Here is a 15,522-nt window from a genome sequence, read left to right as displayed (position 1 = left end):
AGAATATGAACCGGGACAACCGATGGGTCCAGGCTGCCTGCCACTACTTGAGCCAATTAATCAGAGACAGTGTTGAATTATACACGAGCATTTATCCCAATAATGCCGGCAGTATGGCAGAGCAGCAGGTCATCCACAAAACTCTGCTCTTCCCTGCCCATGAGCCAGCTGCTTATATTGGGTAGAAGAACAAAGATTCATGGGAAAGTAAGAATTACAGGCATGGGAAAGTAGGCAAGGTGTAGTGGTTACAGGTTACAGGCAATGTGGGCTGGGGGGTTTGCAGAGGTTGGGTGCCTCCCGAACCAGATTACAGGAAATAGGGGTTGGGGGCTCACAAAGGGTGGGCAAAGGGTCAGTGCCCCCGGGACCTGATTGTGTCAGCAAGGAGGTTGTTAATCTTTCCGTGATTATAGACAGTTCTTGGAAAAGGAGAGTGGACTGACTGCATTCCTAGATTAACTCCTATGTCCTGGGGCATACAGCTCTCAGTCAGGTTAGAATGTGCTTTCTCTAATCAAACAAAACAATCACAGGTAACAAAACATGATTAATATTTCTATTTTTTTTAATTTAAATATATTTTATTGGTTTTTTACAGAGAGGAAGGGAGAGGGATAGAGAGTCAGAAACATCGATGAGAGAGAAGCATCGATCAGCTGCCTCCTGCACACTCCCCACTGGGGATGTGCCCGCAACCAAGGTACATGCCCTTGACTGGAATCGAACCTGCGACCCTTCAGTCCACAGGCCGATGCTCTATCCACTGAGCCAAACCGGTTAGGGTCATGATTAATATTTCTTATACTTATAGCTAGTCCCCACTATTCTATTTCTGCCCCCTAACAATCAGAGTATAGATATGCAATCCAGGAAGAAATGCAGGCTGTACAACCAATTGTTTTCTAGATGCTCCCAGAGAATACTCAAGAGTAAAGGGAGTGCAGGTAACGATCATCTAAAGGTAACAATAAACTCTTGACTGGTTTGAAGACCAGAAGATGACCATGGAACTGCCTTTTCTGGAATTAAGGTCAGGATGGTAGAGAGTTCCTGGTTAAGGGCTCTGAACCCTGAGCACTAAACTAGGAGATAATTAGATTTCACATTGAATAGCTATAGATATCTGGCAAATGTATATTATTGTACTACATCTTTTTACCTAGCTTTCAGTTTCTGTCTTTTTTATGCATAGAATAACAGCATAAAGATGTTAAGATAGAAATAGCTCACTGCATATGATCTATATGTACAGAAAACATTACTGGATGCTTTCTTCTAGAAACAGTTACCTTAAAGTCATTGGATATTCTTGAATGGAACAAAATTGAAGAATATGGGAAACTATTTGGCATAGGTGTGTTATACCATACAAGATACCATCTATATATATAAAAGCCTAAGCAATCGTCCAACGTTTGACCATTTGACCAGTACCCATAGGTGACATGCAATGACCACCAGGGGGGCAGATGCTCAACGCACAGGCATGGAAACATGGATCAGACTAATGAATCTCAGAGGGAAGGGGGGAGTGGGGAGGGCGGGAAGAGATTAACCAAAGATCTTATATGCACACTAGAGGCCCAGTGCATGGATTCGTGCACAGGTGGGGTCCTTCAGCCTGGCCTGTGGGGATAGGGCCAAAACTGGCCCTCCAACATGCCCCAAGGGGTCCCGGATTGCAAGAGGGCACAGGCCAGGCCGAGGGACCCCATTGGTGCACGAATCCATGCACCAGGCCTCTAATCCTATATAATAAAAGCCTAATATGTAAATCGTCCCCTCAGATGGTCGTTTGACCAGGAGACCAGGAGTTTGACCACTTGCTATGATGTGCACTGACCACCGGGGGTGTCACGGAACATGCCGGGTGTTGGCAACACGCTGCAACCTCTCGCCGGCTACCTGGGGGCGGGAGTGACAGGGACGGAGGTGTGGTGAAAATGCAGGGTGTCCGCCAAGCTTGCTCTCACTCCCCCTGCTACCCACTCCAGGGATGCCAGGGCTCGCATTCCAGGGAAGTCCCCCACACTTAGGTGCTGGGCACCCGCGAGGAGCCCGCCCTGCACCCACATGGCCTCTTCTGGGTGAGCCAGGCTGCAGCAGCCAGGACCACAGGGGTGGTCAGGCTCCCCATGGGTTGGCACAGGAGCCAGTCTGCAAGGCTCGTCAGGAGAGTGTGCTGCCCGCCTGGCTTCCGTGCAGCGCTGCTGGGCAGCCCAGAGGCCCACACTGCACCCCTCTGGCCACGTTCACCATATCTCCATGTGGGGACTCGGACACCGTGACTCAGGTGGAGGGAGGCACATGGGGGCCCCAGGGGCCCAGGTGCCAGGAGCCGGTCCATCCTTGCTGCTTGACACAGTTGCTGCAGAGAAGAAACATCTGCACAGCATATGTTTCAAGGGACCTGGCGTATATGGCATACTGTTCTTAAGATGTTTGCTCCCCTTCTTGGCGCTATGTGTTTTAACCAAGGTCACCTCTCCGAGAAAGGTTGTTTCCCCAGGTAGGAATTTTTCCCTGAAGTTAGGGAGGGAATAAAACCTCTTAACTAAATGCCAAGCAGGTAGTTAATCACTTTAACTACGAACAATCACCCTTAAGCTACATAATCTTTACTCCCTGGAATGGAGATAAGAAATGCCCTAACCTTTGGAATAGAAATTGATAGGATTAAAATCAACTGGTATAAATACAGATGTGACAAGACAACAAGACAGAGAACCTAGAGAGAGAACCAAGAGACAGGACTTGGCTGGAGATCCTACACAGAACCTAGAAACAGAACCTAGTGAGAGAACCTGGCTGAAGAACCTAGACACAGAACCTAGAGACAGGACTTGGTTGGAGATCCTAGAGAGAAACTAGAGACAGAACCTAGACAGAACATGGCAAAAGAACCTGGATAGAACCTGGCTAAAGAACCTGGTGACTGAACCTGGCTGGAGAACCTGGAGAACCTGGCTGGAGAACCTAGCGAGAGAACATGGCACCAGAACTTGGTTGGAGATCCTGACCAGAACTTGGTTGGAGTTCCTAACCAGAACTTCGCTGGAGATCCTGGAGGGAGAACCTCGCTATGCTGATGAACTGAAACCAGTTTCCATGTCATTCATTCTTCGCCAACTCTGTCCACACCTTTGGGGATCCCTGGACCTGCTGGGGCTGGACCCCAACACCCAGGTGCTGCCCAGGGCCCAGAGGTCAGCTGGGACCTGCCTTTCCACATCAGACACTCGTGCTTCAATCACCAACCAGGTCTAGAGACCGCACCGTGCATGAATTTCATGCACCAGGCCTCTAATATACATATAATGAAACATCACTAAAAAGCTTGAGTAAATCATTTCTTTCTCCCACCCACAGCACTGAGTCACCACTAGATGGCACCATTTCTTTTCTGTTTTTTATTTTGCTTTGCTATATTTTTTCATGAGGAAAAAGAATATTAGCAATGAGAATTATTTTTGTTGTTGTTCTCTGAGCTGTTTTAACTGACTTAGTAGTCTTCATATTCTCTGGAAAAGCAAAAGCATGATCAATTGAATTGCAAATATTGGAGGAGTGCAGAATGTATGAGTGTATGCATCCCTACTAACCATGAGAAAGTTTGAGGGATTAATATTCTCTACTGCCAATTCACACAAGATTCTGTGGATTTTTTTAGTGACCTTCATCTCTCTTCTTCCTCCTTGTACTGCATTTTTACTAGTGTTGGGTTGACCTCTGAACCCCATATAACCAGCAAACTCCCAAGATCCTCCTGCCCTTCCTTCCAGGTGGCTCTTAGCTTCATCCTTCCCACTCTATTACTATTGTGGAACCTAATACAGAGCTGAAAATCTCATTCTGAGTTTTTTCTGATTATCATTCTTTTTTTAATTACATAGAAATGCAATTAATATTCTCAGAATACTGCTACATCGTGTCATTGTTCTATCAAAGACCTTATAGTCACCTTTGAATACCATTTGAAAAAGGTCTAAGCTCTCACCTTGGCACTGAAATCTGTCAATTGTGTTTGCTTAGCTGATATTATCTTATCACGGTACCTTCCATAAAAACTCCTTTCCAGTTAATCCACAAAATGCTTTGCCAAACCGGATTCTAACTATGAATTTTTGGTTTGCTTGCTTAGTTGGTTGGATGAATGCAAGTAGAGTATATGGATTAAGGGAGAGGGTTCTGGAACCAGGCTGCCTGGGGTGATATTCTATCTCTGCCATATACTATCTTATAGTTTAAGATAAGTTACTTTATATTTCTGTGCTTAGTGCCCTCATTTATGAAATGGAGAGAATAATAGTATCTACCATACAGAGTGATTAGGAGGATTCAAGGAGATGAAGGCTGTGCACTCCTGAAATAGTGCCTGGTCCATTTTAAGTGCTCGTTACATGTCACCTATGTCCTGCTCCTGCTTCCCTCTCCTCCCATCACCTCACTTCACCACAAACAATTTAGCATAATGCCACACTCAAAAAGCATGTGTTGAATCAATTAATCTTTTCTCTTTAGATTTACTTTGCCTCTCTTGTCTACCAAAATCTGGGGTTTCTTTAGTGCCAAACTGAAGGTTCCTATTTCCCCCTGAAGCCTTGTTTCCTTCCTAAACTAGCATCACTATTTGGCTCAGTATTGAACTGGGGGGCGGGGTGGGGGGGGGGGGGGGGAGAAGGGGGCTGCTTTTACCCATCATGGCAGAGGACATGCACAGAAGCTCTCCAGGGTGAAGACTGATAACACAAGAGTAAGAGCTGTCTTCAGTTTGTTGAGCTAGCTCGTCTCCTATCTTAAAATAATTAATATACAAGCAGATTTGAGATCAACAGGACAGTGCTTAAATTGTCATAAAACAGCTCCACAAAATAAGTTTCTAGAAATATCAGAATAGAGAGCCCAGAGATAGACACACCGAGATAGTCATTAATCTTTAGCAAGGGAGCAAAGAGATTACAATAGAGAAAGGATAATCTTTTCAACAAATGGTACTTGAGCAACTGGATATCCATATTTGAAGAAGGAGGAGGAGGAAGAGCAGGAGGAGGAGCAAGAGGAAGGGAGAGGAGTAGGGGGAAAGGGAGGAGGAGAAGGGAGAGAAGAGGAGAAACTAAACAGACTTATACCTTTGACAAAAATTAACTCAAAATGAATTGTAGATCTATAAAATGCAAAACTCTAAAACTTAAAAGACAACAGAAGAAAACCTACATGATCTTGGGTTTAGCAATGAGGTTTTTTTAATACAATTAAGCATGATCCAAAAAGAGTTGGGCTTTATTAGAATTAAAAACTACTCTGCAAAAGACACTGTTAAGAACTGTTTGGGAAACATTTATATGGCACGGCACTTGAATCTAAAATATACAAAGAACTCTTAAAATTCAGCAATAAGAAAACAAACAACCCAATTTTAAAATGGGCAAAAGATCTGCATCAAAGACAAAGAAGATATGTAGTGTCAAATAAGTATATGAAAAGGTGTTCAGCATCATATATTAAGGAATTGCTAATGAAAACATACTACACACCTATTAGAATGACTAAAATCCAAAAATTGACAATACCAAATTGATGCAATGATGCAGAGCAATAGGAATGCTCATTCATTGCTGGTAGAAATGCAAAATAGTACAACCACTTTGGAAGACAGGTTGGCAATTTCCTATAAAGCCAAACACAGTCTTACCATATGATCCATCAAACATGGTCCTAGATTGAAAAATCATGTGCACACAGCCTGGCCAGTGTGGCTCAGTGGTTGAGCGTTGACCTATGAACCAGGAGGTCATGGTTCGATCCCCAGTATGGGGTGTGCAGGAGGCAGCCAATCAATGGTTCTCTCTCATTATTGATGTTCCTATCTCTACTCCCCCTCTCTTCCTCCCTAAAATCAATAAAATATATATTTTTTAAAAATCATGTGTACATAAAACCTGCACTAGAATGTTTATAGCAGCTTTATTCATAATCACCAAATGCTGGTAGCAACCAAGCTGTCTTTCAATGGGTGAATGGATAAACAAACTGTAGTACATCCATATGATGGAATGTTATTCCGTGGTAAAAAATAAAATAAAAAATAAAATAAAGGAAATGAGTTATCAAGCCATAAAAAGAAATGAAGTGCCTTAAATGCTTATTGTTAAGTGAAAGAAAACAATCTGAAAAGTCTACATTCTTTGTGATTTCAACTATATGACAATTGGAAAAGGCAAAACTAGAGACAATAAAGAGATTTCCAGGGGCTGAGGAAGAGAGAGGAGAGGAATGAATAATACATGAAGCACAAGATAAACTATTCTGTATGATACTGTAATGGTGGTCGACATGCATTTGTCAAAACCCATAGAACTATATAACACAGAGTGAACCTTAATGTAAATTATAGATTTCAGTTAATAATAATAATGTATCAATATTGGTTCATTAATTGTAACTAATGTACCACACTACTGCAAGCTGTTAATAATAGGCAAAAAGGGGGCGGATGGAGAGATGGTATATGGCATTTTTTGTACTATATGCTCACTATTTCTGAACCTGAACCCTTACGTGAAAGACCCCAATAAATTACTCCCCTAAAATAAGAAGAATTTGGGATGAGTTGCCATGAAAGGATGTGAAATCTCTTTCTCTAGGAATTCTTAAAATTATAACATCCCCACAGATGTCTGCAGTGGCTTAAATATTTGGCATTTGTGTAGTAAACACTGAAAGACAGAAAGAGGGGTGACTTCCAACTGGATGGTGCTATAATTTTCCTCCAATGGAAATACATGAGCTCCACTTTCTCAGTCTGAAATTGGAAGTTTTCATGGTTAAATTATGAACACATTTATTTTTATCTGGGTTAGGTTTGATACAGCTGCTCTGAGGTCTATGGTTTTTGCACTAAAAAAAAAAAAAACTGCTTCAATTGCACACATCTCACTTGACTAGCAGATGCCAGGTAACGTCAGGCATATGAACCAAAGAGATTTTACTCTGAACATGAGTATAGACATGTCAGATATCAACATTACTACTTCTTCCTTCATAAAATGAAATATACCCTATCTTTACTCCCAGTGTTGTGTCCAAAAAAACCCACAGATGTGTGGAAACATAAAGAATTCCATGCTCTCTTCCAATCTACACAGTAGAGGTGAAAGTTCAGTTATACCAATAGTTGGGCCAAATTTCAAGAATTGAGCACAACCCATTTTTACCAGTCCCGGGTGATTTGTTCCAGGTGCACAGAAGTATTTTAACACGTTTTAGTAAATTTTATATGTGTTTGATTCTAAAATAAATAATTGCTGAACAAGCTCTCTCTGGATAGAGTGTGCTAAACCAGTGTTTGGTTTCTATTGAAGGTGAAGAAGTATGTGGTGGTCCATGGAGCTTCCATTCACCAACCTGGAAATGGCATTCATTTTATTGGCCTTTGTTATCTTTTCATTATTTACTGCAGCTTCCATCTACACTAATCCGGAAGAGAGGAATGCAGGTAAAAAGAGAGAGCTCTTCATGGTTAGTCTCTATTTCCTTTCTCCTCCCAATCATCTTTTTGTGTCGTTTGCATGGCTTGAATTGGTTCCATCTGTGAGAATGAGTTTGTTTTAGGGTGATATGTGTGTACATGTGGAGAGAGAAAATGTTTGCTTATTAAATAGCCTGAAACATCTACTATGGCACTTACTTTACCACAACTTATTTAGAAAGGTTTGGAAATGAAAAAAATCATTCACATGACTTCTAATCCCAGAATTTGGCAGATCTTTTGTACCTGAATCTAATTCTTATATGTATAATGTATTTTATGCATATGTAATAAATACATGCATATGTTTATATATGCATAACTACATATCCACACATGTGTGTGTTTATCTAATTTTATTTTCCCCCCATCCTCCCATCCCTGTTCCTAATTAGAAACATAATATGTGCCAAAAGCCCAATGCCTTAAAAAATCTTTAAAGGATATTTTTTATAGGCTAAATGCAAATTAACAAGAAACAAATTCCATTATAGTACATACGGAGGGGGGGGTGGGTGTTTTCTTTGAACTATACATGGAGAGGAAAATAACTAAAAGTTTTTTTCTAATGATTTCTTGTCAAACCCAAACATTTAAAAATATATAGAAGTATTTTAAAAACTTAACACCATGTTTGCTCATTGCCAATAATAACAATTGTTGGCAAAAGAGTATATAATTTAAATGGTAGTTTTTGGTATTTCACTGTAGTTTAGGGCCTACCAAGCTACATACAAAATTGATGATAACTGGTCATTTTTGAGGCCAAATTATTTATATGTGTGTACAGTATGGGATATGCCAAGAAAATTACACATATTTGTAGAAAATCATAAAAATAAAATTGTTTTTCCTACAATTGTGATACCCCTCCATCAATTTTTGGCTCTAATAGAAGTGCTCTCTGTGAGATAAAATTTTATTCTCTGTCTTATAGATATACAACACTTACAGAAAAAGCCATAGTAATTTTTACATGAGAATACAAAAGGTGTACACTTTCCCAAATGTGATAAGACATGAGTAAAATCTACCTTCATTAAAATAGCAGAGTTACTTTAATTTACTTTCTGAGCACAAGCAGAGAATTGCAGGAGCCACTAAAAATAAACTTAAGCCCTGGACAGATGACTCAGTTGGTTGGAGCATTGCCCCATACAACAAAAGGTTGCGGGTTCCATTCCCCGTCAGGGCATGTACAGGAGGCAACTGATTGATGCTTCTCTCTCTCTTCTTTCCTCTCTCTCTCTCTTTAAAATCCATAAACATATCCTCAGGAGAGGATAAAAAATAAATAAAAATAAACTTAAAAGATGCAGATTTAATTTCAGACATGTTCATTATAAATGCAATGGGCTGAAGCTGTGCGTAATGGAAGATCAAAAGGTGAACAGGAATCAGTTTCTACCTCAGGAAATCAGTTTCTACCAACAGTCTAGTGGGAGATTCAGTTGTATAACCAGAACTCAATAAATGGTCTACCAGAGGTTTTTAATAAGAACAATGGAGTCACAATGGGAAGATTGAGAAGGTCTTCCCAGAAGATATGGCCATCTTGTGCAATTGGATATTGACAGAGTAGGGTAGGTGGGGTGGGAGGGGCTCCAAATAAGAAAACAGCTTAAAGAAAATATTATATATATATATATATATATATATATATATATATATAAATCAGCTATCATTTGAAATGCACAGAAATTGAACAGAACTGTTTATTGGCCAGTGTCTTCTCAATATCTTCAGAGGTCAAGAGATATGAGGAGGCCTCTGTCTGCAACCGCTCACTTTAGGGTAGAGGTTTTCAAACTCTAATGTGCATACGAATCGCCTAGAGATTTTATGAAACTCTAATTTGCATATAAATTGCCCAGGCACTATTATTCAGGAGGTCTGGCCAGGCACCCCAGTGGCACCCCAGTGGGGACCCCCACCCTGAAGGGCAAACCAGCTGGCCCCCATCCATGCACCAGGCCTCTATCCTATATAATAAAAGGGTAATATGCAAACTGACCCTAACAGCAGAATGACTGGGAATGACTGGTCACTATGACACACACTGACCACCAGGGGGCAGACACTCAATGCAGAAGTTTCCCCCTGGTGGTCAGTGCGCTCCCACAGGGGGAGCTCTGCTCAGCCACAAGCCAGGCTGATGGCTGCCAGTACAGCAGTGGTGGTGGGAGCCTCTCCTGCCTCCTCAGCAGCGCTAAGGATGTCTGACTGCAGCTTAGGTCTGCTCTCCACTGGCAAATGGACATCCCCCAAGGGCTCCTGGGCTGCCAGAGGGATGTCTGATTGCCAGCTTAGGCCCAATCCCCCAGGGAACGGGCCCAAACCAGCAGGTGGTCATTCCCTTAGGGGTCCCAGACTGCGAGAGGGCACAGGCTGGGCTGAGGGACCCCCACCCCCACCCCCCCGTGCACAGATTTTTGTGCACCGGGCCTCTAGTAGTCAATAATATTGTACTAATTATGTATGGTGCAAGTGGATACTGGAAATATCAGGGGGAATACTTTGTCAAGTATAAGGTTATCTAACCCTTCTGCTGTATACCTGAAACTAATACAAAATAATATTGAATGTAAACTGTAATTTTAAAATATTTTTATATTAAAAAAACAACAGTAAATTTCTAGTAAATAGATAAGGAAATCCAGGCAAAGAAAAAAAAAATTAAGGTAGGAAAAATTTAAAAATGGGTGGGCTTGGTGAGGAGAAGGCTAGCATACCATTGAGTACAGACTATGTAATTAAACATTGCTGTGTTCCCGTCCTGACTCTGCCATTTAATAACTGACTTAGGGCAAACTGCACAAATTCTCAAAGCTTCCTGTTTTTCACTTGTGTACAAGGGATAATAATAGCCCCTGCCTCATAGAGTTGAAGTGATTATTACATGAAATAAAACATTTAAAATGCAGAGGTATGGCTGTTATTGGAGTTTTCTCTTTTGAAGTTTTCATAATTAGAAATTTAGATAGAGCAGCAAGGGTCATCATAAAGTAAAGGAAAATACAGATGACAGAACCAAGGAAATTTGCACTCAAGTAATCCACACACTGGGCCAATGTCTTTGTTTTAAATATTCAGCAATACAATACATTCAATACAAATCAACTACCAGGTGACATCACATACAGCAGATGTAAGGGAAGGGAAGGACTGCTGGAATCGCCCAGGCAAGGTCACTGACAAATAGACATTGAATAGAACTAGACCCCCTATCAAATGAAGAAGAGAAGGAAACACAGGCACTTCAAAAAATAAGGTGAATATCAAAGGATTGCAAGACATTTCAGATAACTGATAAAGCCTCGAATGTTTTTGCAAAGGATATCCTATATAAAATTGTGCTATGAAAATCACAAAAAAAGAGAAAAATATTTTATGGAGCTATGATACAAGTGTGTCAGAAAAATCAACATCTCATCCATTCATCATTCTAAAATTAGCTTATATTTACAAATTGCATGTTACTAAATAATCACTACATTTTAAGTTTTATTTTTCAAGATAAAGGTCCATTCAAACTTTTTTTTTCCCGCTGTCTTCTATTAAATTTTGCTCTGAAAGTAGATTCACTTTAAATGATCTTTTCCAGTACCAACTATTCTCAGATTAAAAAGAAGTTACCTGTTACAGAATTATATGCTCAACAATGTTAGCCACCAGGGAACTCACACAACTTAACAAAAGGAAGACAAACAACCCAATAAAAAAAATGGGCAAAGGACCTCAATAGATACTTTTTGAAAGAGGACATTCAGAAAGCCAAAAGACATATGAACACATACTCAAAGCCACTAATCATCCGAGAGATGCAAATCAAAACGACAATGAGGTACCATCTCACACCTGTCAGAATGGCTGTCATCAACAAATCAACAAATGACAAGTGCTGGAGAGGATGCGGAGAAAAGGGAACCCTCTTGCACTGCTGGTGGGAATGCAGACTGGTGCAGCCACTATGGAAGACAGTATGGAGTTTCCTCAAAAAACTAAAAATGGAACTGCCATCAGTTATTATCCAAGCAATTAGCTGGATGCAAACTCTTAGTATAACCACTTGTAACATGTGGGTCAGAAATTCGGTTCTATGCTTTCTTTAAAGCCAACCCAGAAGAGAAAACTGACAACATGGAAGTTGACCTGAGCTTTCTACTTCTGGAAAACAGCTAGATTATTTTTTAAATCCCCTCACTCATGTGTCCTGGGAAATGCCTTAGCGAAAGAATCACCTTTCCCCATTTGGCATAGATAAGATTCGAGCCCACTCTTTCTCCTGACTTCCATAAGTCTCTCGGTGACTCCTTTGTTTATCTGTGACAGGGACACTTCTTGAACCTGCTGACAAGAATAGACACAGACCCTCCAACTCCCTGTTCTTTGTCTCACAAGTGATTTAGCTGAGATTAGAACTATTTGTCCTCCTGAAACTAGCTAGACACAGAGATAAACTTTTCCTGCACAGATAACTGAGATTTCCCTTGATTACAAAATAATTCCAACGGTACAGCACCCCACCTGTAACTTTTCTACTTCTCCCTACAGAAGTCTCGGGTAAAACCACCCCACTGAGATTCACCTTCTGGTCTGCAGTGCTCTCCCCATTGTAGAAACCTGAACATAATCAACATTATTACTTTGGGGGGTGGGGCGGGGTTTGTCTTTCACAAAACACAGTCTAGTCCAGCCATGGGCAAACTATGGCCCGCGGGCCGGATCCGGCCCGTTTGAAATGAATAAAACTAAAAAAAAAAAAGACCGTACCCTTTTATGTAATAATGTTTACTTTGAATTTATATTAGTTCACACAAACACTCCATCCATGCTTTTGTTCCGGCCCTCCGGTCCAGTTTAAGAACCCATTGTGGCCCTCGAGTCAAAAAGTTTGCCCACCCCTGGTCTAGTCCCTATATATGATAATCTGATATGTATATAATAAAAAGCATATGGTTGCTAGTTGAATACAACTATTTCTGCTATGGAGAAAAGAAAGACATGTTCACTTCTAAAGAATCTCATCAAAAACTCTTAACTCGGTGGTTTTATACATTTTTTGGCTGAAATTCATTTCCAGATCTCCCCCCCCCCCCCCGCCCCCCCCTCCTCCCCCACAAACACTTACCTACATGTGCACAACTGAAATGGAAGCTTTTAAAATAATACTTAGCCTCACTACTGGTGATATACTTTAATACTTTATATTCTGCTTTAATTTTCTTTATTTAATGCTGATGGCAATCCACCTAATAGATTACATTCTATTAAATTCCATTAAATTCTGATCATTTCTAAATTTCAAATTTAGGCATTAGCAGCAAGTATAGCTGGGAAGATCATTTTCATAAACTACATGTCAATCTCCCAAGCAGGGGGGAATCGAAGATGGCGGCATAGGTAAACACCGGAGACTGCCGCCGTGGACAACCACTTCAAAAATACAACTAAAAGTCGGAGCGGACATCAACCAGAACCACGGGAAGGCTGGATGAGGAGAGTCTCTTCAACTAGAAGCAAAAACAACAGCATTCCGACGCTCAGCGGAGGCGCAGTGTGGAAAATTTAAAGGTACGGCGGTGCGGTGGTGAGGGTGCGCGCGCAAAGCGGGCTGGCGGCTGAGGGCGCGATTGTCGTTTTCAATCAGGAGCGAGTCTCAGACTCTGGGCTACAGATCCGGGCGAGTCTCTAGGGACCCAGACTCAAACGGGAGAAGCGGGACTGTCTGGCTACGGCCCCTCCGAGGTTTGCAGCGATTGCTGGGACAGAGAGGCAGAGCCCCTGGGGACGGACTGAGAGCGGCCATAGCTGCTCCCTCCCCCCGCCCTGTTGAGCCCGCCCCGCCCAAACCCTGCGCACAGCCATTTGCCGATCGCCTCAGGCAAGGGCTGGACTAGCGCCTCCCCTGAGGACTGAAGTTTTCCCACAGCTGATTTCCACAGCCAGTCGGCCTGGTGGTCAAATCCCTCTAGTGTTAACTACAACAATTAAGGCTTGGCTAGAACAAGACTGCGCACAGAGACCACAAGGGGGTGCACCAAGAAAGCATAAAAGATGCGGAGACAAAAAAAACATGACAGAAATGGAGGATATGGAGCTAAGAATCGCAATTTTGAGGGCTTGCCATAAATTTGTGCAGAGCCTCACGAAAACTAATGAGACCCTCGATGCTACGATAAAGAAATTAGAAAGTAAGCATACACGGGCTGAAATAAAGAATATTATACCCAATAGCAGACCAGAGGAGCACAAGAATCAAAACAAAGATTCGACAAAAAACACCCAATTGGAAAAGCAAAATGAAAAAAGAATCCGAAAGTGTGAAGATAGTGTAAGGAGCCTCTGGGACAGCTTTAAGCGGACTAATATCAGAGTCATTGGAGTGCCAGAAGATGAGAGACAGCAAGATATTGAAAACCTATTTCAAGAAATAATGGCAGAAAACTTCCCCCACCTGGAGAAAGAAATGGACTTACAGGTCCAAGAAGCGCAGAGAACCCCAAACAAAAGGAATCCAAAGAGGACCACACCAAGACACACCATCATTAAAATGCCAAGAGCAAAAGACAAAGAGAAAATCTTAAAAGCAGCAAGAGAAAGAGGCTCAAATACCTACAAGGGAATACCCATACGACTGTCAGCTGATTTCTCAACAGAAACTTTGCAGGCCAGAAGGGAATGGCAAGAAATATTCAAAGTGCTGAATACCAAGAACCTACAACCAAGATTACTTTATCCAGCAAAGCTATCATTCAGAATTGAAGGTCAGATAAAGAGCTTCACAGATAAGGAAAAACTAAAGGAGTTCATCACCGCCAAACCAGTATTATATGAAATGCTGAAAGGTATCCTTTAAGAAGAGGAAGAAGAAGAAAAAGGTAAAGATACAAATTATGAACAACAAATATGCATCTATCAACAAATGAATCTAAGAATCAAGTGAATAAATAACCTGATGTACAGAATGAACTGGTGACTATAATGAATCAGGGACATAGAAAGGGAATGGACTGACTATTCTTGGGGGAAAAGGGGTGTGGGAGATGCGGGAAGTGACTGGACAAAAATCATGCACCTATGGATGAACTCAGTGGGTGGGGAGTGAGGGTGGAGGGTGGGGTGGGAGCTGGAAGGAGGGGAGTTATGGGGGGAAAAAAGAGGAACAAATGTAATAATCTGAACAATAAAGATTTTAAAAAAATAAAAATAAAAAAAAATAAAAGAAAAGAAACTGGCAAAAAAAAATAAATAAATAAAAAAAATAAAATACAAAAAAAAAAAAAAATCTCCCAAGCAGAAAAACTGCGGCTCGCAAGCCACATGCGGCTCTTTGGCCCCTTGAGTGTGGCTCTTCCTAAGCCTTAGGAGTATCCTAATTAAGTTAATAACAATGTACCTACCTATATAGTTTAAGTTTAAAAAATTTGGCTCTCAAAAGAAATTTCAATCGTTGTACTGTTGATATTTGGTTCTGTTGACTAATGAGTTTGCCAACCACTGGCCTAGAGAATAAAGTAAAAATTCCCAAGGCTCTTGGTATTCTTCCAAGCGGGAAATTTCCACTTACCTACTAATAATTACTCCACCCCTTCTCTTTTACCTGAATTTTATTATTCAAGGTTAAATTCATTTCCTCTCTTTTGTAATCACTCCAACCCAAAATGAGCTCCCTCCCTGTGGAACTTTTATAGCACACCTTTAAGATATCATTAATTTGGCACTTATCTTTATCAACTTGTATCATTAGTTAGTTTTGCATGAACAGAAAATACAACTACAAAATAATGAGACAGAGTTCCATAATTTGTTACTAGAACTGGTTGGCCATTCAGCAAATATATTTTTATTTCACTCTATTTACAAAAAGACACTGTGCTGGCATGGAGTGAGAATGAAAACTTAACCAATTGCCAGTATTGCCCTCAAACTTTAGACAAGCTCAACATATGAGTTCCAAATGTTATTAGCATAAAACATTGTCTTTCTCT

The 15,522-nt window shown here is 41.0% G+C and overlaps 1 protein-coding gene across 1 annotated transcript in view; it reads left to right on the top strand.

Annotated features, from left to right (window-relative positions):
* The window catches only part of SMIM31 (small integral membrane protein 31), a gene marked incomplete at its 3' end in the record, with an annotated part of 29,078 nt that extends 14,244 nt beyond the window's left edge, over positions 1-14,834 (top strand). Inside the window, exons 2-4 of the mRNA XM_070417246.1 lie at positions 7,365-7,498; positions 14,392-14,418; positions 14,803-14,834. Of these exons, the coding sequence (XP_070273347.1) occupies positions 7,375-7,498; positions 14,392-14,418; positions 14,803-14,834 (183 nt within the window). The remainder of the gene's footprint in view (positions 1-7,364; positions 7,499-14,391; positions 14,419-14,802) is intronic.
* Between the last annotated feature and the right edge of the window lie 688 nt (positions 14,835-15,522).

The sequence above is a fragment of the Myotis yumanensis genome, unplaced genomic scaffold (assembly GCF_028538775.1).
Source record: "Myotis yumanensis isolate MYYU_CA2020_CCGP unplaced genomic scaffold, mMyoYum1.0.hap1 SCAF_5, whole genome shotgun sequence".
In the NCBI taxonomy this organism is placed as follows: domain Eukaryota; kingdom Metazoa; phylum Chordata; class Mammalia; order Chiroptera; family Vespertilionidae; genus Myotis; species Myotis yumanensis.
This window is presented reverse-complemented; position numbering and strand designations above follow the sequence as displayed.